The 23541-nt window shown below is 41.4% G+C and overlaps 1 protein-coding gene across 1 annotated transcript; it reads left to right on the top strand.

The window, feature by feature from the left end:
• The first annotated feature begins 1133 nt into the window (after positions 1-1133).
• On the top strand, positions 1134-21744 carry nol9 (nucleolar protein 9). Its single transcript, XM_003225692.4, has 12 exons — positions 1134-1433; positions 4443-4665; positions 7209-7336; positions 9139-9277; positions 10064-10160; positions 14202-14299; positions 14507-14668; positions 16298-16574; positions 18271-18382; positions 18484-18661; positions 20261-20394; positions 21524-21744. The coding sequence occupies exons 1-12, from the start codon at positions 1176-1178 to the stop codon at positions 21644-21646; spliced, it is 1929 nt and encodes a 642-aa protein (XP_003225740.2). The 5' UTR covers positions 1134-1175; the 3' UTR covers positions 21647-21744.
• Positions 21745-23541: the final 1797 nt, after the last annotated feature.

The following is a 23541-nucleotide window of genomic DNA, read 5'->3' as shown; positions in this document are numbered from 1 at the left end:
ATTGTGGGCTTTTCCAACCTTGATATTCTGGGATATAGGACTGTGTGGAAGGGCCCTTAGAGCTCTTCCAGGCAGGCCCTATATCCCAGGATCTGATCTCAGGTTTTCTGCTTCAAACTGGATTATATGAGTCCGCACTGCCATTTAATCTAGGATAAACAGAAAACCTGGGATCACATCCTGGGATTTGGGGCCCTTCCACACAGCCATATAACCCAAAATATCAAAGCAGAAAATCCCACATTATCTGCTTTGAACTGGGTTCAATAAAAAAAAATTATTCTAGTCCACACTGCCATAAATCCAAGTTGAAAGCAGCGTGCTTCAGGGCTTAGGGAGTAAAAAATATATATATAATGCATTTTCCTTTTTTTAAAATTAAACAAATACAGTACATTGTCTCACCATGGTTTTCCTTAATAACATGCTGTGTATTATTTGAGAACACAGAAAGGTTGGATCACTCTAACAACCACCATGTCAGACTACACAGAGAAGCCATTGAAATCCACAAACATGGGGACAATTTCAATAGAAAGGAGGAAAACATGAAAATGAACAAAATCTGGTTACCAATTTTTAAAAGTCTAAAATCAGGACAGTAAATAAAGAACAACACTCGGTAAAGGGAATCCCAGACAGGAAACAATCAGGGCCAGCAAAGACCTCCCAACAAAGGATTCCCCCAGGCAGTAAGCAAAGGCTTTGAAGCTGCAAGGCCATTCAGTGCTAAGGTGACCAATTGCAACATTCACTTTTATATTTTTGACATAATAGTCTGATTGTATAGTGTGCATTTCCTTAGAAAATAAACGTTTTTATTTCTTTTATTTCTATTTCACTTTACTTTCAGATGAGTTTTATATTTTACTTATAGCCTATTTGATCTATACCATCTTATTAGTTTATTTTTAAACGAATAAATGTTATTTTATGTATTTTACTATAATTTCATTCTTATTTTATTTTCGAAAGAGAAAAAAATCATATTAAAGTCATTTTGATTTACTGGTCGCGTCTCCTATTTTTCTATCTCTATAGGGCAGGGAATACGTCACGGCGAGGCCACGCCCACCGACTCAACTCCCCCCCCCTTCTGCGTTTCCGCGAAACTTCAAAAAAACTAGGTCTCGCGAGAAGATATAAGCGCGGTCGCTGTGGAAACGAGGACGGCAATGGCGGCGAAAGGGGTCTCGGTTCTCCTCAGGCGGCAGCAGCAACACAAACGGCGGCGGAAGCTACTACGCAAAGCGGCCCAGCGTCGCCAGGGCCGGGCCAGGGCCAAAGCGGTTCCCGAGCCGGAGACCGAGGCCTGGCGGGAGTTCGCCGCCTCCTTCGTGGCCGCGGGGCTGGTCCCTCCGCCAGAAAAAGAGGCCTGGACAGTGGGAAAGGCATATGAAGGCAGCGTCGTGGTGCTCTTGCCTCAGGGACGGGTGAGTGGGCGTGGCCATGCAAATACGAGGGCGTGGCCAAAGCCTTGAGGGAAGGCTATATCAAGAGGGACTGTCTCTCCGCTCGGGCGTAGCCATGAAAATACAGTAGAGTCTCACTTATCCAACATAAACGGGCCAGCAGAATTTTGGATAAGCAAATATGTTGGATAATAAGGAGGGATTAAGGGAAAGCCTATTAAGCATCAAATTAGGTTATAATTTTACAAATGAAGCACTAAAACATCATGTTAGACAACAAATTCGGCAGAAAAAGTAGTTCAGTACGCAGTAATGCTATGTAGTAATTACTGTATTTATGAATTTAGCACCAAAATATCACGATATATTGAAAACATTGACTCCAAAAATGTGTTGGATAATCCAGAACGTTGGATAAGCGAGTGTTGGATAAGTGAGACTCTACTGTATAGATGACCGTCTCCCTGAGGGAAAACTATACCAAGGACACTGGGTGGGAGTGTCTCTCACTCGGGGGCTTGGCCATGGAAATATGGAGGTGTGGCCATCGCCCTGAGGGAAAACTACACCAAGAGGGACACTTGGCGGGTATCTCTCTGCTCGGGGGCGTGGCCATGCGAATAAGAGGCGTGGTCTTAGTTCTAAGGAAGAATTCTTCCTAGGAGAATAACAACTCTTTATTGATTAGTCAGTTTTGACCATATCAAAACATGTGAAACATACAAAACGTACACACTTACCCATACATACAGTAAAACCATGTATAGGTACAAAGCATCCCGGCCTACTAGCCTACCAACCCACTCCTTGGTAGTTGTGCAAATACAGAATAAAAAGATTAAAATTAATTATTCCCTTAAGGTAACGTTTAAGCAGGGGCAAGGGTAAGTAAAACTAGTGGCTTGTCCATAGTAAATTTTAAATTTGGATGTTGTTGTTGGCATTAATATCACAGCTGTCCGCTTCCATCTTCTCGCAGATGGCCAGCGCTTTTTGTGTAAAAAGGGTCAGTTTTAAAATAGAGTTTTCATCTATTTTATCCTAGGAGAATACAAGCAGGATATAATTTGAATAAGAATTGGCTTACTGTGAGTTTTCCAGGTAATTGGGTTGTTGTGTGTCACAACCTCAGAGGGTGCCATAAGTAAAGGTAAAGGTTTTCCCCTGACATTAAGTCCAGTCGTGATCGACTCTGGGGGTTGGTGCTCATCTCCATTTCTAAGCCGAAGAGCTGGCATTGTCCATAGACATCTCCAGGTCATGTGGCCGACATGACTGCATGGAGGGCCGTTACCTTCCCGCCAGAGCGGTTCCTATTGATCTACTCACATTGGCATGTTTTCGAACTGCTAGGTTGGCAGGAGCTGGGGCTAACAGCGGGCGCTCATTCCGCTCCCGGGATTTGAACCTGGTACCTTTCGGTCCACAAGTTCAGCAGCTCAGCGCTTTAACACACTGTGCCACTAGGGGCCCCTTGGATATGATATAGATATGCGCAAAACATCAGGAGAACATGCTTCTGGAACATGGCCATACAGCCCGGAAAACTTACAGCATCCCAGTGATTCCGGCCATGAAAGCCTTTGACAACAGAATAAGAATTATTTTTATGATAATAAAGACAAAAAAATTCCAAGCTTGTTACACCTTAATCAAGTGGGACATAATAATAATAATAATAATAATAATAATAATAATAATAATAATAATAATAATACAATAGACATTGACAAAATTACAATCTGCCAACTGCAAAAGGCCACCCTACTGGGATCTGTGCGCATCATCCAAAAATACATCACACAGTCCTAGATACTTAGGAAGTGTTCTACTTATGATTTTGTGATACGAAATCCAGCATATCTATCTTGTTTGCTGTGTCATACAATGTTGTTGTGTCAATAAATAAGTGGGATAGCTTATGATGATGATATTAATGGGAGGGAGTGAACAATATAATAATGGAGGAAGAGCGAATGATGATAATAATAATAATAATGGGTGGGTGAATAATATTCATGGAAGGGGAGTGAATAATAATTATGGAGAGCTAACAATGATGAAATAATAATAATGGGAGAGGGAGTGAATAATAATAGAGGGAGAGTGAAAGATAACAATAATAATAACAACACCACTATGTGACAGATTTTTGTTCCTGGGTTCTAAATGAAACATGGAAAAGTTTATTAAACTGCAAACACTTTGTCTTTGTGGGAGGGGTATCCTGCAGCACATTTTGCTATAGTTTTTCAGCGAGGTATAACCATTGCTTTCAAGGTAAGTACCGCACAATTAAACAGGAAATAACATTTTCAAACCTGGAACACATTTTTTCAGATTTTGTTACATAATGTTATTATTATGATAATAAAGACAATTTTTCCCCAGCTTGTTACACCTCAAGGGATAAAAGTGGGACATAAATATAATAAATAATAATAATAATAGTTATGATAAATGCAAAATATCTTCCTAGCTCATTACTTTACAGTAAGACAAAATGCATTTGGAAGAAGTTTTGTCTTTATTATAACTACTGTGTTGTTATTATATTATCGCTTGATTGAGAGGTAACTTGGAAGAAATTTTGTCTCTATCAAAATAAATAATATTATTATATTTATATCCTGCTATATCCTTTGACTGAGACACAAAGAGTTGAGAAGAAGTTTTGGCTTTGGATTGCATCTCCCAGAATTCACCAAAAAGAAACATATTAGAATATCTTATGGTGAGCCCTTGATTGATGCCTAACTTGCTCCTTTCCCTCTTTTCCTTTTCCCTTTCCTTCCTTTTTCCCTTTCTCTCCTTCCTTGCTTCCATTTCTGTCCTTTCCTTCCTTCCTTTTTCCCTCCTTCCCTTCTTTCTTCCCCCCCTCTCCTTCCTTCCTCCCTTCCCCTTCCCTTCCCTTTCCCTTCCCCTTCCCCTTCCCCTTCCTTCCTTCCTTCCTTCCTTCCTTCCTTTGTTCTTCTTTCCTTTCTCCCTTTTCTGTCCTTTCCCTCCCTCCCTTCTTCCTTCCTTTCTCAGGTGCTGACGTTCACAGGGAAGTGCTGCCTGACCTGCCTCTATGGCTCCGTTCGGGTCTTTGGCTTCACCATTAATCCAGACCAGCCTCCCTGCCACCTCTTTTCCCCAGATTCCCATTGCCCCCTCTCCATCCAGGCCTTGGAGCCCAAGGGGATTGAAGCATCTGAAAAAGAGGGGAGGACAGAGGCCCGGTCCATTCTCCGGGCCCACCAGGTGCCCCAAGGTGAGCGGGATGGATGGATTAGGGATATGTGGCGTCACTAGCAGAGTGCAGCATCAACAGTTGAATGTATATTACCTTCTGGCAGCAAACAGGTAGTCCCCAAGATATGAACAAGATAGGTTCTATAAGTTTGTTCTTAAGTTGATTTTGTATGTAAGTCGGAACAGGTACATTTTTAAAGTTAACTCCAGCCGTATATACACATACATACATACATACATATACACATACTAGCTTGGGTACCCGGCATTACCCGGGTTTTTGAAAAAGTTAGTTTTTAAATTGTACAAAATGCATAAGGTTGTGGGTTAACTGCAACTCACATCATGTCAGGTTAACCCCGAAAAACTCCATCAGTACTTAAAGTTTGTTATGTTGGGCAAGTTTGCTCTAGATGCATCATTAGTAGGGTTCGGTGTGTTCTCTGGCCACAGGGTAAATTACAACTCCCACTATGGTGAGTCAGTCCCCTCAAACCCCTCCAGTAGGTTGAGTTACTCATGAGGGTTCTGTGTGTCAAATTTGGTCCAAGTCCATTGGTGGAGGTCAGTTTCTCTGGTTGTGGGTGAACTATAACTCCCAGAAAAGAAGATCAGTTCTTCCCAAGACCCCCCAGTAATCAAATTTCTGCATATCAGTTATGTGTGCCAAGTTTGGTCCAGATCCATTGGTGTTTGGGTTCACAATGCTCTCTGGATGTAGGTGAACTACAGCTCCTCTAAATCAAGGTGAATTTCTTCCAAAGACTGCCAGTAATTGTCGCTGGAAACGGGGGTTCTGTGTGCCAAGTTTGGTCCAATTCCATATTTGGTGGAGTTCAGAGTGCTCGTTGATTGTAGGTGACCTATAAATCCCAATACCTACAACTCCAAAATGTCCAGGCTAATTCTCCTCAAGACCCACCAGCATTCAAATTTGGGAATAACGGATATTCATGCGAAGTTTGGACCAGATCCATTATTGTTTGGCTTCATAGTACTCTCTGGATATAGGTGAACTACAACTCCTATAAATCCCTCAAAAGCCATCCAGTATTTTTTGTTGGTCATGGGGGTTCTGTGTGCCAAGTTAGTTCCAGGTCCATTGTTGGTGGAGTTTAGAGTGTGCCATTGAACTATACATCTCAGTACCTACAACTACAAATCATCGTGAATTCTCCTCAAACCTCTCTAGTATGTTCAGTTGCTGATCAATTTCTCTGTTTGCTGTATGCCATAGAAAAGAATAGGAAAGAGTTAAGGGAGAGGCAGTGGGCGGGATCATTCAAATTCCACAGTAGTCGAGAGAGTAAGAAACACTGTGACCTCTGTGGTGGAGGAAACACATAAAATCTAGATGAAATTGTCCCATATGAAAACCTTCACTTGGGTGATGGGCAGTATTGTGTTTGTGGAGGACATCGGCAGGGCTCTTAGACATGTTCATGGCGCTCGCTATAACCTGCAATGTCATTGGAGGGAAGGCCATTGGTGTTTCCTGAGTAGTGCGAGCTATAACTGTTTGTAGAGGCGGGAGCTTGACTGTGTAAGTGGACAGTCCAGCCACACACATACATACGTATTTTCACTTTTATTATGTGTATAGAAGATAGACGATATATAAGCTTTGGCTAGCATAAGGAAGGGTTAATACCCCTGTGGGGTTTCTTTTGCTTTCTGTGCCCCTGTTCAGAAGATTTCACCTCACTTTCTATAATAATTGGATTTTGAAAAAATGTGACTTGTGGAAACAAGGATTAGTGATAAAGCTTCAATGGAGACACCTTTTCCCCATGATTATAACTTCCAGGAGAGGATTTCTCATCTGAGGGGTAGATTTCTCTCGTTGTCTCACCCCCATTCTTAACTGTGAGTCATTTGTAAGTTTGTAACTCGGGGATTGCATGCACACAGCTATGTCAATTTTGAACTTATTTTGACCAGTGTTTTATGGGTGTTGATCCTTGTGTATATTTTGTTATATTGTCTTTTTAAAAATAGTTTTATGTTTTATTGCTCTGTTTGAAGCACGTCATACCCAGTTCCGAGTTGTAAAGCTGGGAAATATATTTATTTATTTATTTACAGTATTTATATTCTGCCCTTCTCACCCCAAAGGGAACTCAGGGCGGATCACATTACACATATAGGCAAACATTCAATGCCTTAACATAGAATAAAGACAGAGACAAACGCAGGCTCCGAGCTGGCCTCGAACTCATGACCTCTTGGTCAGAGTGATTTGTTGCAGCTGGCTGCAGCTGGCTGCTCACCAGCCTGCGCCACAGCCCATTCTTTTTAATTTTGTAGTAATAAAAGGTGGGTAACAAATACATTTATTGATATTCATTTATTAAATAATAAGAGGTGGGTGACATAATTTTATTATTATTATTATTCATTTATTAAATAATAAGAGGCGTGTAACTAATGGTTTTTGTATTTATATTTATTAAATAATAAGACATGGGTGACAAATACATTTATTATTATTCACTTATTAAATAAAATAACAAGAGGTGGGTAACAGCCTGCATTCCAACCTGCTGCTCTTTGTCTTTGCAGAGTCTAGATGCAAACTGATGAAGACCTTCTCTCCCCAGTGTGCCATCGTTCTTCTGGAACATCTAGATACTCCAGTGACCAGGTTCATCCTCAGTCACCCATCTTTCGCCCACATTTTCAGAGCGAAAGTAAGTTGGGCCGCCTTCCTTCTCTTCTCAGACCATAACATGGTTTTCTCTGATCTTGGTCTTCATTTATGTTTTATTTATATCCCCTTTAGCTGCTTTGAATTGAGTAATAGGTTTTTATCTTGTTTAAAATATATATTGATAGTAATCTTGTAGCTGCTGAAATCAGTGGTTCCCAGGCTGTAGTCCAGGGGTCCCCAAACTACGGCCTGTGGGCCACATGAGGGCCCTCGAAGGCATTTATCCAGCCCGCGCAGTGGTGGCTCCGTCTTCCTCCTTCTCCGAGGAAGGTCCATGCCTCTGCCCCTTTCCCCGCCTCCTCCCTTGCCCTGTGCTTGCCTAGACTTGGAGTTGGAGCTTTGCTTGTGTTTAAAAAGGTATTTTAATTATTATTTAATTAATTATTAAAGGGTGCTTTGCTTGTGCTTTTGGTGCACAAAGACAGAAGGTGGTTGGACTAAACGGCCCAAGGGTTCTCTTCCCACCATCTTTATTATTAGTAGTAGTATTAGTATTAACATTGAGGCAGGGTGGCCATCTGTCAGGGGTGCTTTGCTTGTGCTTTTGATGGACAAAGGCAGGGGGGGGGCTGGACTAAATGGCCTAAGAGGTCTCTTCCAACCCTCTTTATTATTTTTATTATGATTATTATTAACATTGAGGCTGTATTTGTTCCCATTTGTTTTTATTTTACTTCAAAATAAGATATGTGCAATATGCATAAGAATTTGTTCAGTTTTTTTAAAAAACTATAGTCTGGACCTCCAATGGTCTGAGGGACCGTGACCTGGCCCCCTGTTTAAAAAGTTTGGAGAACCCTGCTCTAGTCAATGTGGAACTCCTCAGCTGCCTTGGCCAATTCTGGGAGCTGGAGTCCGAAACACCTTACTATTTAATTGCGGTTTTAATTTTTGTATTGGTTCTGTTTTAAACTGTGATTGGATTGTGAGTTGTTAGCTGCCTTGAGTCCCTTCGCGGAGAAAGATGGGATATGATTAAAGATAATAATAATAATAATAATAATAATAATAATAATTTGGGGTTGGTAGCTGCCTTGTGTCCCAACGGTGGGATATCAATAAAGTTAATAGCAATATAATAATAATAATAATAATAATAATAATAATAATAATAATAATAATATAATTAGATGGAGGGGCTGCTGACCTGACCTTGAGTCCTTATGAGGAGAAAGACAGGATATACAAATATGATAATAATACATAAACACATACATATTAATAATAATAATAATCAGAATGTGGGGTTATTAGTCATGTAAAGTCCCTGTGGGGAGAAAGGTGGGATACAAATAAAGTTAAGAAGAAGAAGAATTTGGGAAACTGGTCTAAATGGTTTATATTGCATTATTATTATTTTGAACTATTATTAATAATAATGCACTTTAGTTGTCATAACTATTATTATATGCTGCTTTTTCTCTCTTAATGAGACTCTTGTCTATCTGTTCTCTACCCTAAGAGTCAAAGGGCAAGCTCAAAATAAAACAAGGAACATATAGCGTCATCAAATTTGCCACTCTTGATGTCAGTGCCATGTTGGGGTGTTGTTTACCTTCCATTTTTAGGGTTGAATCATAGACTCCTAGAACTGGAAGAGACCCCCAGGGGCCATCTAGTCCACCCTCTTCTATACAGGAAGAGCACAATCAAAGCCCTTGCGATAGATGGCCATCCAACCTCTGTTTCAAAGCCTTCCAAGAAGGAGTTCCCCCAAATTCTGAGGCAGAGTTCCACTATTGAACAGCTGTTCTTTATATAGATGCTATTTGTTGCCTCTAGAGACAGAAGGTGCCCTCCTTTGCCCCAGAAGACGCTATCCTTGCCTCCGCTGGAATCGGGAAGGTGGATCCGGAGAGCGGCCTGATGATGTCAGAGAGCACCATTTCTGCCATCGAGGAGTTAACCCAAGCCTGCCAAGGTGAGGGGCGGCTTAGCCTTGGCTCAGCCAGAAAAGCAGCAGTAACCTGCCGTAATTTTAAGGCACATCTGAAGACCACTCACAGGCAAACCCAGTCAGGCTTAACTATGAATTATAAAAACCACATTCTCTGTTGATTGTATTTTTACTTTGGTATCATGTATCTTAAGGTGTGTATGTTTGAATATGTGCTTTTAGGGATGTATTTAAACTATTATAATAATCATTAGACTTGACGCTGTAGAATGAATGCCGTTTGACCCCACTTGAACTGCCAGGGCTCCATATGATGGGATCCTGAGAGTTGTAGTTTGACAAGGCCTTCAGTTTTCTCTGCCGAAGAGGGGCAACTACAACTCTCAGGATCTCATTGTATGGAACCCTAGCAGTTCAAATATATTCATTCTACAGTGTTGACCCACCTTTTGGATGTTTTATGGGACACAGGCTGGTATATGGCCCCACTTATCATCATCATTATCATCATCTTTATATACTGACCTTCTCCCCATAAGGACTCAAGGAGGCTAAAAACCAAAATATAATAATAATAATAATAATAATAATAATAATAACAACAACAACAACTTATTATATAATAATTATTATCATAATCATAATCTTTTTTCCTTCTTTCTCCCCATAAAGATTCAAGGAGGCTAACAACCACACAAACTAATAATAATAATAATAATAATAATAATAATAATAATAATAATTTCAGTGAGGCAGAACTGCTTTCCATCAAGAAGGGGATTGTAATGCATTTGTGTGTTTGCTTTTCAGAGGAAGTGGACTGCTGCCCTGTCATCCTGGTCTGTGGCCCCAAAAGTGTGGGCAAGTCCACTTTCAACCGATATCTGATCAACCTCTTGCTCAACCGGTGAGTGGCTATTTCTAGTCTGCAGAGTTCATGCAAGAGGCTGACCCTGGGGGGGGGGGGGGGGGGGAACTGTCTCCCTGCTCAGGGGTGTGGGCATGCAAAATAGTGGTCATGCTCTTCCGGTTCCAAGGGGGACTGTCTCTCTGTTTGGAGGTGTGGCCTTAGCCCTAAGAGGAGAACCACTCAAAGAGGGACTGTTTCTGCTGTGTGCCCATGCAATAAGGGGTATGATCTTAGTCTGCTTTCCTCTGTCTGTCTATATGCTGGAATCCATTCTGAGTTCCCTCAGGGAGATGAGTGGAATATAAATAAAGAATTATTATTATGGAGCCTTCAGTGGCACAGTGGGTTAAACCGTTGAGCTGCTGAACTTGCTGACCGAAAGGCTGGCGGTTCAAATCTGGGGAGCACAACTACACCACAAAACCACAATCCGGACCCATAAAACTCACAACAATGCATCGTGACTATAACAACACAACTAAACGCCCCAGAAATACAAAACCTGGCACACAACTAAATGCCCCAGAAATACAAAACTTGACAACACAACGCAAAAGCCTTGCCTCCCAGTTGTAACAACACAACCACACCACAAAACCACAATCCGGATGCACAAAACTCACAACAAAGCATCGTGACTATAACAACACAACTAAACGCCACAGAAATACGAAACTTGGCACACAACTAAACGCCCCAGAAATACAAAATTTGACAACACAACGCAAAAGCCTTGCCTCCCAGTTGTAAGAACACAACCACACCACAAAACCACAATCCAGACCCAGAAAACTCACAACAACGCATCGTGACTATAACAACACAACTAAACGCCCCAGAAATATGAAACTTGGCAACACAACACAAAAGCCTTCCTTCCCGGTTGTAACAAAACAACCACACCACAAAACACAATCCGGACCCACAAAACTCATAACAATGCATCGTGACTATAACACCACAACTAAACGCCCCAGAAATACGAAACTTGGCACACAACTAAACGCCCCAGAAATACAAAATTTGACAACACAACGCAAAAGCCTTGCCTCCCAGTTGTAAGAACACAACCACACCACAAAACCACAATCCAGACCCAGAAAACTCACAACAACGCATCGTGACTATAACAACACAACTAAACGCCCCAGAAATATGAAACTTGGCAACAGAACACAAAAGCCTTCCTTCCCGGTTGTAACAAAACAACCACACCACAAAACCACAATCTGGACCCAAAAAACTCACAACAACACATTGTGACTATAACAACACAACTAAACTGGATGGCCATCTGTCTGAGAGGTTTGGGTGGGTTCTTCCTCCATGACAAAAAGAAAGAAAGGGGTTGGACTGGATGCAAACTACAAATTCCAGCACCCCATGGCATGGAGTCCATGCATTTCAATTAGAGGCCTCTTCCTTCTCCCTTTCCCCGCCATCCAACCCATTGACCCAGTTCCATGGCTCCGCAGGCAGGAAAGGCTGGGACGGATAGAATGAAGGAAGGAGGGAGGGAAGGGAAGGGAAGGAACGCCAAGGACAAGAGCCCTCCCTCTCTGCCCGGAAGGCCAAGAGCAAAAGGGAGAGAAGACAATTGATCCGGTTATATTTACCCTCCTTTCTGACCAGTGTGTTCTTATCAGCGAGCTCAGGATCGGAGCAGAGAAAGGGAACAGCATAGGAATAAAGGAAACAAGGAGAGCACCCACTCTATCCATCCATCCATTCATCTATCCATCCACTCACCCACTAATAATAAACACCTACACAGGCAAGAATCAGCCATGCACTGAGTCTACAAAGCAATTCAGTGCTCATCCACCTCCCCAATTCCTACATTCACACTTGGCCTTCAAAAAAACAATTATAATAATAACAATGACAACAACAACAATAAGAATCAACACCATCACAGGCAAGAAGCAGCCAGACACTGAGGCTGAGAGGCCAGTCAGTGCTACACTGGGCCTCCAAAAAACAATACAGTAGCATCTAACTTATCCAGCCTTCATGACCACTACTACAACAACAATAACACAGGCAAAAAAAAAATGATTATTGTACCACAATAACATGTAAACCACACTCAGCAGAATCAGACATCACGATTAACAACAAACCAAAGACAACAGGGATCTCAAGCAATTATCAATCAACACAAAAATTGAAGAAGGTAACAGACTTCAAATACTACTACTACTAATGTGAGTATAAAGAAGGGTGGAGGTCACAGCATAAATACAACCTAATGTAGACTGACCAACACCACCAGACTAAGCCACAGCAACGCGTGGCCGGGCACAGCTAGTGTTATATATATGTATAAGTTAAGTTCTTCTTGTAATATATATAATTAATATAATATATTGAAATAGATAATAATTATTTATTTCTTACCTGCCTCTTATCGCTCGAGGTGGGTTACAAAACAATTAAAATACATAAACATAGCAAAAACCCTACGAATATACACACTAAAATGTACCTCCATGAAAGTTACATATCAAAACGTATCTATGAAATACATATTAGAGCAGAAAAAACAAGACATGCATTAAAATTCATTTTTATGTTTAAAGACTAGGCCTGCCAGAAGAGACAGGTCTTCACTTGTGTCTTAAATTCCGACAGCTAATTTAGCTGTCGGAGCTCTACCAGCAGGTCATTCCACAGCCTTGGGGCGGCTGATGAAAAGGTCCTCTGAGTGGTTGATGCCAGTCAGGTTCTGGCTGGTTGGAGCAGGTGCTCCTCAAAAGACCAAATTGTGGTGCAGCTGGCGGATCAGCCGAAGCTGATAGTAAGCACTCCTGACTATTATATCTACTTGAACTGATATTTAGAGAGACGGAGCCAGGAGAACTCCCAAGCTGCAAACACAGTCTTTCAGGGGGAGTTTAACCCCATCCAGAACTGGTTGACACACCTCAGGTTAGGATACTTGATGGCAGGCACCACTATTTTGTCTGGATTTAGTTTCAATTTGTTTTTCCTAATCGAGCCCATTACCTTCTCCAGGCATTTATTCAGAGGAGACATGCTATCTTTAGCTGAAGCTGCTTTTGAAGGCATGAAGAAATATATTTGGGTGTCATCATCATACTGATAACACCCCACCCCATTCCTACAGATAATCTCTCCCAGCATCTTCATGTAAATATTAAAGAGCATCGGGATATAATGGTACCTTGTGGGACACCACATAACAGCTCCTTTTTGGAAGAGCAGATATCCCCAAGCACTACTATCTGGAAACTGCCTGAGAGGTATGACCGGAACCACGGCAGCACAGTGCCTCCGATTCCCAGCCCCTCCAGGCGTTCCATAATATCCTTCTTGAATCAGAGGCACTGTGCTGCAGTGGTTCTGGTCATACCTCTCAGGCATGGTCGATGGTATCAAAGGCCGCTGAGAGGTCTAGAAGCTCCAACAGGGACACTCTCTCCTTGTCAGTGTTGAGACTGAGGTCATCCACTAAGGTGACCATCACAGTCTCAACTCTGTATCCTGATCTGAAGCTGGTTTGAATAGATAACATGTCTAAGGTTGTTTAGAAGTGAATGCATGGCAGGTTGACATTAGGCGGCGGGGATACATACATAGATACATACATATATATTTTGACTTTCAGTTATATACTTATATTATTTATATACATGCATACATGCATAAATATACATCTATATAATGTATAGCATAGTATATATAGTATAATGTAATGTATTTAATTCATATAATATATATAATAATGTAGGAGCCTTTGTACCCATTCTATTTTACATATATAACATATAACATAGTATAATAATATACAGTATAATGTTATATATTTAATTCATATAATATATATAATGGTGTGTGTGTATATATACAGTATATATATAAAATAGATAGATAACGACAGATAATGTGCCTAAGGTTGGTTGCAAGTAAAGGTTGGTTGCCGGGTGACATATTTTGGAGGGTGGGGGGTGTTTGCCACTAGGACTAATTGGAATCCCATGCCATTACTTGACACTTTTTTTTCCTCCCCTGCAGCCTCCCCTGCGTTGCGTTCCTGGAGTGTGACCTGGGGCAGCCCGAATTTACTCCTCCTGGATGCATTTCTTTGCTGAACGTGACAGAGCCCCTGCTGGGTAGGTATAAGGACAAGATCTACTGAGGGAGGAAGAGCCTTTGCACCCATTCTATGCTGAGCATTGCCTTTCCAAGACAATCAGACTGCTTTTTACATTGGAAGAGGGATGCTAATTGGGAATGCTAGTTGCTGAATGATAGGAGCAAAGCACTGAATGTTCTGTCGGGTGCTCACCATTCTACCTGGCTCATTTGTCCTTTTCTAGGCCCGCCATTCACTCACCAGCGAAGTCCCCGCCGAATGGTGTACTTTGGGGAGACCAGCTGCGAACAGGACACTGAAAGATACCTTGACACCCTGAAATACGTCTTCAGGGCCTACGAGAGGGATGCCCCCCTGGTAATCAACACCATGGGATGGGTGAAAGGTAAGCTCATAATAATAGCAGTAATAACAATAATAGGTATCTATAGCCGAGTTGAGTACAGCGTAGCCAGTGTTATAGATGAGCTGATTATAGTAATAGTAATAATTGTAGGTATTTATAACAGAGTAGATGCAGCATAGGTAGTGCCATGTATGAGCTATAATACATAGATCTGTTTATTTATTAGTCCACTGGCCATATTTAATATCTAATTTAAATCTAAATCTAATCTAATCTAAATCTAAATCCATAATAAAAGCGAAAACCCGTATGTGTGTATGTGGCACAGGTGTCTGCTCACACAGACAGCCTCCGGCCTCCACAAATAGGCTACAGTTCCCAGGGCTCAGAATCCAGCAAGTCACCCCTTTGCACTGACATTCCGGTTACAGCAAGCACCATTAACATGTAGCCCAACCCCTGCCAATGTCCTCCCCAAACACTACGACCCACCCCCCAAGGAATGCTTTCATTTGGGGACCATTTCATCCTAGATTTTGCTTTTTCTTCCACCACAGGCAGGCATTCCAGGGTTCTCCATTGCTGTGGAATTTGCATGGCCCCGCCCACTGCCCTTCCCTTTCAAATCTGTCTGCATAACAAACACAGCAGAACTGAGCTGCAACTAAACTTACTGGAGGAGTTTGGGGATTGACTGCACATGGTGGAAGTTGTAGTTCACCCTGCATCAAGTCACACCACTGTGACTCCTACTGGGAAATTTAGAGGAGTTGTAGTTCACCTACACCCAGAACACTATGAACCCAAACAATGATGGGTGTGGGCCAAACTGGTCATGCATACCTGATATGCCCAAATTTGAATACTGGTAGGTTTTGTAGGAGAATTGCCCTAAACATTTGGGAGTAGTAGGTACTGGGATTTATAGTTCACCTGCAATGAATGAGCACTTCTAACCCTACCAATGATACACCAGGACCACACTTGGCACACTGAGCCCCCATAACCAATACAACATATTGCAAAGTTTGGGGGAAAGGGAGTTATAGTTCACCTGCATCCACATAAATAGAGCCCCCATGACTTACTTTACATCCAGGCGGTGTTGGGAGGGGGATGGACTGTGTATGAAGGAACTTGCATATGGGAGTTGTAGTTCCCTACACCAACTGAACCCAGCTGACAGTGGATCTACACTAAACTTCGAACACAGGCAAACAATACCTTTCTCAAATGACCCAGGCACCGCCGGGTCCCCAAGCTAGTCAACAATAAAAGACAAAACCAAAAATAGACAAATAAACACGAATATCGTAAAACTTCTGTAATAGTTAAATAAATTTAAACACGATTAAAGTTGATTAAATAATAAGTTTGATAAAATGGAATTAAATTACAAGATAAAAGCAGAGGAGGAGAGTGACGAGTGAAAAAGAGTCGGAGAATGATTATTATTTTGTGTGAGATAATAATATTATTAATAATATGAGACAGCAGGGTTCCCTCTGTCCCTAATGGCTCGCTAAATAGAAGTGTTGGAGCATCTTCATTGCAAACACAGAAGTGATTTCTCTAGTTTTTTAGCCCCAAAACTCTTTCATGGGAAAGGCAGCCTTGGAAAGAGCTTCCAACATTCAGATTTTCTCCTTTTCCCTCTCTGCATCACAGGGTCTGGCCTGCTGCTTCTGCTGGATCTGATCCGCCTGCTGGCACCCAGCCACCTGGTTCAAATCAGTGCTCAGGGCTTCCAGGACATGCCCCGGCTTTCCCCTGAATACATGCACCACACCCCCGGGCTGCACACCAGAGGCCCAGGGGCCCTCAAGGGCAAGGGCCTGAGGGGCAGGACAGAAGCTGTAGAAGAGCAGCCCAGGAGCCATGGAGCCGGACACAAGCTGCTCTGCGTTCAGCCCCAGTTCCTGGGGGCAGGGGCTGCTGGCCACGCGTGAGTAACAGCTCAAGGGGATCTCAGGGGATGTAATGATCTTGTTCTGCACTATCATCATCATCCTGCTTTGACATTATTATTATTATTATTATTATTATTATTATTATTATTATTATTATTATTATTGCACATTATTCAATCAATAAATTTTATGTAATGCTTAGACCATAGGTCTTTCACATACAGAGCAAACAAGTACACATAAACCCAATTATAAAATTATAAAATATCAAAAAATGCAAACAATACCACATATAGTAGCTCTTGCATAGTTAGAAGCCAAGTAAAATTTAATATTAGTGAAGACTGAAACAAGAGAACTTTTAATATTTGTTATTGTTACTGTCAACGTTGTTACCCTGATTTGACATTATTATTATGCAGTATTATTATCATCACCATCATCCTGTTTATATATATCATCATCATCATTATCATACTGATTTTACATTATTATTATTATTATTATTATCATCATCATCACCTTTAACCTACTTTTACATTGGTATCATCATCATCATCATCATCCTGCCTTTACATTATTATTTTATTATACATTTTTATCATCATTCTGCTTTAATATTGTTATTATCTATTATAATCATCATCTTGCTTTAAGATTATTATTGTTATTGTCCATTATCACCATCATGATCATTCTGCTTTTAGATTATGATTATGATTAATTATCTCATCCTGCTTTTACATTCGTAATACAGTAGAGTCTCACTTATCCAAGCCTCGCTTAACCAAGCCTCTGGATTATCCAAGCCATTTTTGTAGTGAATGTTTTCAATATATCGTGATATTTTGGTGATAAATTCGTAAATACAGTAATTACAACATAACATTGCTGCGTATTGAACTACTTTTTCTGTCAAATTTGTTGTATAACATGATGTTTTGGTGCTTAATTTGTAAAATCATAACCTAATTTGATGTTTAATAGGCTTTTCCTTAATCCCTCCTTATTATCCAAGATATTCGCTTATCCAAGCTTCTGCTGGCCCGTTTAGATAAGTGAGACTCTACTGTATTATTATTCAATATTATCATCATCATTTTGTTTTTACATTATCCTTACTATATATTATTATCATGATCCTGCTTTATCATCATCATCTTTATTATTGTGGTTGTTGTATTTCTGCATGATTATTAACATCCTACTTTTAAATTACTATTACCAATTTTCCCCTGTATTATTATTACACTACATAACACAATTTTTGTTCCTGGGTTATAAATGTCATTTTCTAATTGGTTCTAGCATAAAAACATGGAAAAAAATTATTAAACTGGAAAAGCTTTGTCTTTATGTGAGGGACATCCTGCAGCACATTTTGGTAGAATTTTTCAGTGTATCTCAGAGTCTCAACCAATTCAACTGAGTTTGTGGCAGACACAAAAACGAAGTTTCTAGAATATAACAGCTATTTTCAAAGTAAGGACTGCACAATTAGACAGGAAATAACACTTTCAAACCAGGAACAGATTTTTTTTTTCAAATTTTGGTACATAGTGTTATTATCATCACCACCACCATCCTGGATTCAATGGCTCTTTGAAAGCAACCATAATAAGGCGGATGTGGCTCTCCAGGAAAATATGTTAGACTTCCCTGCCAAAAACCTTCGCAGCCCACTCTGGCGTTCTTCCCAATGGCTCTCTTCCCTTTTTGCCATTGCTGCAGGCGGACCCACAGCAGCACCTTGCGGGACCTGGCCCTCTTGGGCTACCTGGGCCAGCTGCAGCCTCCAGAGCAGGAGCCAGTGCTTCCTCTGCACAGCCTGGTGCCTTACCAGGTAAGTGCAGGTGGCCCTTGTCATCATGGCCTCTCTGTAAACTGGTGGATGGGGGTGTTGCTTAAAGGCCAAGGACAATTTATTTGGGGTTGTCTCCACAGGTGCCCTTCGCGGCTGTGGCCCTAAGGGTCATCCACGCGGAGGTTGCCCCGTCCCACGTCCTGTGTGCCCTGAATGCCAGCTGGGTGGGTCTCTGCCAGATGCCAGAAGGGGTGCCTTCGCAGGTGGATGGCCCTGTCCTGCTGACACAGACACCCATCTGTGACTGTCTGGGCTTTGGTGAGTAGCTCTCTTCCTCCTCAAAGACTGTGTCTGTGGACCCTTTCCAAATAGAGCAATAGGCGGGGGCTAGGAGCCTAGGACACGACGAAGCTGTGGCTTCAGTGGAAGGAAAGGAGATTCCACTTAAACTTTATGAGGAAGGACTTCTTAATGTTTGGAGGTGTTCAGCAGTGGAATATGAAGTCCAGTGAAATTTCTAAAGCAGAGGCTCGATGTCCATCTGTAGAAAGGGATCGCTGGAAGCCGCCCTGTCCTCTTAGGGTGATAGGACAGGTTATAAATAAATTATTATTATTATTATTATTATTATTATTATTATTATTATTATTATTATTTGAAACACCACAAGATGAGTCCACAGCAGACACTCTGCTGGCTGTTGTATTGGATCACATGTCGGACACTTCCCAAGTGTCTAGGACTGTGTGATGTATCAGCGAATAATGCATGCAGATCCCAGTAAGGTGGCCTTCTGCAGCTGGCAGGTGATAATTTTGTCAGCTCCAATTGTATTTAAGTGTAGGCCAAGGTCTTTAGGCACTGCACTCAGTGTGCCGATTACCACTGGGACCACCCTGACTGGCTTGTGCCAGAGTCTTTGTAATTCGATCTTTAAATCCTCATATTGTGTCAACTTTTCCAGTTGTTTATCCTCAATTATTATTGTTTATTATTATTATTATTATTATTATTATTATTATTATTATTATTATTATTATTATTATGCCTTCCTTTAGGGTCTCTTTCAACTCCAGAAATCTATTATTCTGTCTGTTTGTCTATCTAGCACATCTGGAGGTTTGGAAACAGAGGCTGGATGGCCATCTGTTGGGAGGACTTGGATTATGCCTTCCTTCCTGCCAGAAATGGGTTGGACTGGGTGTCCTTTTGAGATCCCTATTATTCTGTCAATCTGTTTCCTTCTCTGGAAGTCTTTAAATGGAGGCTGGATGGCCATCTGTCAGGAGGGATTGAATTGTGCCTTTCTTCCTGGTAGAAAGTGACAGGATGGCTTTTGGAGATTCTTCCCAACTTTGGAATTTCATGATTCTGTCTATTTCTCTGGGCATCCTTAAGCAGAGCCTGGATGGCCTCTGTTGGGAGGAATCAGATTGTGTCTTCCTTTAGGATCTCTTCCAACTCCAGCAATCTATTATTCTGTTTATGTATCTCCTTCTCTGGAGGTTTTAATTCAGATGCTAAGTGCCCATTTCTCAGGAGTGCCTTTATACCTGCCAGAAATGGGTGGGATGGCCTTTGGAGATGCCTCCCAACTCCAGGATTCTATGATTCTATTAATCTGTCTTCTCTGGAGGTCTAAATGGAGGCTGGGTCGCCATCTGTTCAGGGATCAAATGCTGTCTTTCTGGCAGAAGGGGGTTGGATTAGTTGGTCTCTTAGGGACCCTTTCCCCTCTTGGATTCTCTGACTCATCAAGTTAAGTAATAGCCATCTGTTTGGAGGGCTTTGATTGTGCCTTCCTACCTGGCACAAGTGGGTTGAACTATATATCTCTTTCTCTGGGCTGGATGGTCATCTGTTGGGAGGGATCAGAGGTTCTGTGGTTGCTATTTCTCCACGTTTGCCATTCTTTAGGCATCATCCGAGGCGTTGATGTGGAGAAACAGCTCTATCAGCTCCTGACTCCAGTTTTGCCGGAGAAGCTGCGGCTGGTGAACTGCCTCCTGGTCGGGAACATCTCAATCCCTCACTGCATCTTCCTGAACCAAGTAAGGATAAACTGAAAAGGCAATGTGTTATTTTAGTGGAAAAGATGTAGTAGAGAAGCTTCCCATAGGACTGTATGGCCTCCTAAGAGGGCAAAGAGAGTGGTCAAAGAGCAGCAGAACCCAAACCAGCAGCATTATCTGGCCTGACTCCATGAATTAGAATCTGTTTCCCCCAAAGGAAGGAAGGGGAGCTTTTGGGATTTGGAGGGAGTCCACCTTTCCTCTTTCTTGCCTTTCATTTTCTCTCATTTTGATTCAGAGATAAAGAAAATAGAAATAAAATAAAAAGCAGATTTTATATATTTTTATAATATGTTACTAAAATTAAGCAGCTAACTAGCTGCTGCAGCTAGTCTAAAGTCTAAAGCAAACAGACATATGCTGACATTATTACTCAAAATAATTGATAATAATAATATAGTAAAACAGACATATGCCTACATTGTTGTTACTCCTCATAATAAAATAGTAATACCTACATTAACATACACATATCTACATGTTATTACTACAGTTACTACTAAAGTAATTCCTACATTAACCTACGAGCACACTAACCTAACACATACCTACATAATTATTTTTAATAAATAATAAATATATACATAAACATGCGCATACTAACATAAAAACAGATTAGTCTGACACATACCTACATTATTATTAATAAATAATGAAAAATAACGCTTATATTAACGTACACATACAAACCTAACACATACCTATACTATTATTATTATTATTTAATTAGAAACATATCTATTTTAGTGGTCATTAATGCAACTCCATCCAAAAATTGTGCAAATTATAAACATAGCAGTCCCTACATTTGAACAGCACCTGTGCTCCCCTTCTGTCGGGATTAAGCCTCTCTGGAGGTTTTGGAACTGAGGCTGGATGTCCATCTGTTGGGAGGGCTTTGAAGTGTCTTTAATGGTAGAAGGGGTGGACTAGATGCCCTTTGGGGGTCCCTTCCTGCTCTAGGGAAGTATAGACTGCCTGGGAGTCTTGTAAAGTCTTTGGATGTTCTTGAATTGGATGGCCATCTGTTGGGAGAGCTTTGACTGTGTCCTGGAGCACCATTTGGAAAGCAGTGCTTAAAAGGCTCCCGCTCCGTCCTTTTTTGCAGGTGGGCATTGAAGGGGAGGCCCCCTATGTCACATCTGGCTACAACTTCGACATTTCAGGGGCCGGGAAGCTGAAGGTCAAGAGGCACCTCAAGAGGCGCGGACTCACTCAGCTGCCGACCTGAACCTCTCCTTGGGACTCTCCTTTTTACCTTTATGTATTTCTTTCTTTCTCTCCCCCCCCCCCCCCTTATGAAAATTAAACCATTTGGCATAAACTGCAGATTTCCTTTGAAAGGGGCAAGGTTTCCTTTGAGTGAAAACATCCATGGCCATTTAAAGCTCACTTTCTGGGCTTTCTCTGAATGGAAGAGTTGTGTTTTGAGCAAAACCGAATGCCTGCAAAGAAGGGTCTTGGATTGCATTTTATTCTCCTTGCTTTCCTCTTTTGAGGGGTCTCCTTGTTTTTTTTGGCTCATGCCATTTTGTTTCTTAGTTTTTAATGGTGTTCAATCTCGTTTTGCTCTTTGATAGCTGTGTTTCTCTCGCTGCCTGGATGGCCATTCAGTCTTCTCTAATTCAATGTTCGCTTGTTAGGATGATAGGCTTTGTCTTCCATCCCACCCAATTTTTGGGGGACAATGGGTTTTGTATTCCAGCATCCGATTCTTGGGCATAATAGGCTTTGTATTCCATCTCACCTGATTTTGGGGAGTGATGATTTTTGTACCCCATACAATTGCTGATGGGTTTTATATCTCCTCCCTCCCTTATTCCATCCTTCCTTCCTTCCCTTCCTTTTCTCTCTCCTCCCTCCCTTCCTTTTTTCTCACTTTCCTTCATTTCCTTCCCTCCCTCCTCTCTCCCTTCCCACCCTTTCTCTCTCTTTCATTCTCTTATTTTCTCTTCCCTTCCCTCCCTTTTCCCCCTTCCTTCTCTTCCTGCAAAGATCATCAGCCTGCCTTCCTTTGAAACCCAAAGGCAGTTGATGAGATGGAATGAGGGCCCAGCAAAATAGTCTTTTCTAGGCCTCCAAATTGCCCATCTCTTTGCCAAAGCAAAGACGAGGCAAAGATGAGCTCAGGCACAGCCTCTGCCATCCAGGATCACCCCAAACGCCATCCTTTTCATTCGCCCATCCTCTTCCCGAACCCTAAGCCTACTTCTCATTTCGGATAAAGGATGTTCTGGCAAAACACTCTGTAGGACGTCCTAGAGGCAAGAGGTGTTGCATTTGCTTTGGAAAGTGGGGAGCTCTTCTTGGTCAGGGGGCTTCTTGACACAGGTGAGATGATCCCTTTATTTTAATAGTGGGTTCCCGCAGGGATTGCGGTTGACCCGGATTTCCTTTGGAGTTCCCATGTGATTCTAAGTCCAGCTGCACTTTCTGTGGTGTGTTTTCTTCCATTCTGTATCATTGCCAAAGCTGGGGAAAAGACTTTGTCTAAATGAGATTCATAGTTTAGACCCAAAATCTCTAGATGGTTGTTAGCCATCTTTCAAAAACAAGTTCCTCCTGCATTGCGTTTGCTGCAAAGGGGAATGTTTTTCCCCTATAAATGCAAATAAATATCTCTGTGCTCTAGGGCTGGGTTATTCAGAATGGGAAACGGGATTGGTTTATGCAGATATGAGCCGCTTTGAGTCTCCTATACAGAGAAAAAGCAGGATATAAATAAACATCATCATCATCATAATAAGAAGAAGAAGAAAGAAAGATGGAACAAGTATGCTATACTAGTCTCCAGGACTTTGGTAAAAACAGTCCTCATCTGATAGCATTATTATAAGTATTACTACTATTATTATTTTTACATTTATTTCAATACAAAGTTTGCTCACATTGAATAGCTTGAGGAGTATTATTATTATTAATAACCAAAGTTTGTCCACATTGGCCAACTTGATTATCATCCTCATCATCCAAAGTTTGTCCACATTGGATAACTTGAGTATTTATTTATATCTTTATTATTAGTATCCAGTTTGTCTACATTGGATAACATTGTTATTGTCATCATCATGCAAAGTTTGTCTTCATTGGACAGCTTGAGTATTATTATTATCCAAAGCTTGCCCT

Source organism: Anolis carolinensis, chromosome 1 (genome assembly GCF_035594765.1).
Source record: "Anolis carolinensis isolate JA03-04 chromosome 1, rAnoCar3.1.pri, whole genome shotgun sequence".
Classification (NCBI taxonomy): Eukaryota; Metazoa; Chordata; class Lepidosauria; order Squamata; family Dactyloidae; genus Anolis; species Anolis carolinensis.
This window is presented reverse-complemented; position numbering and strand designations above follow the sequence as displayed.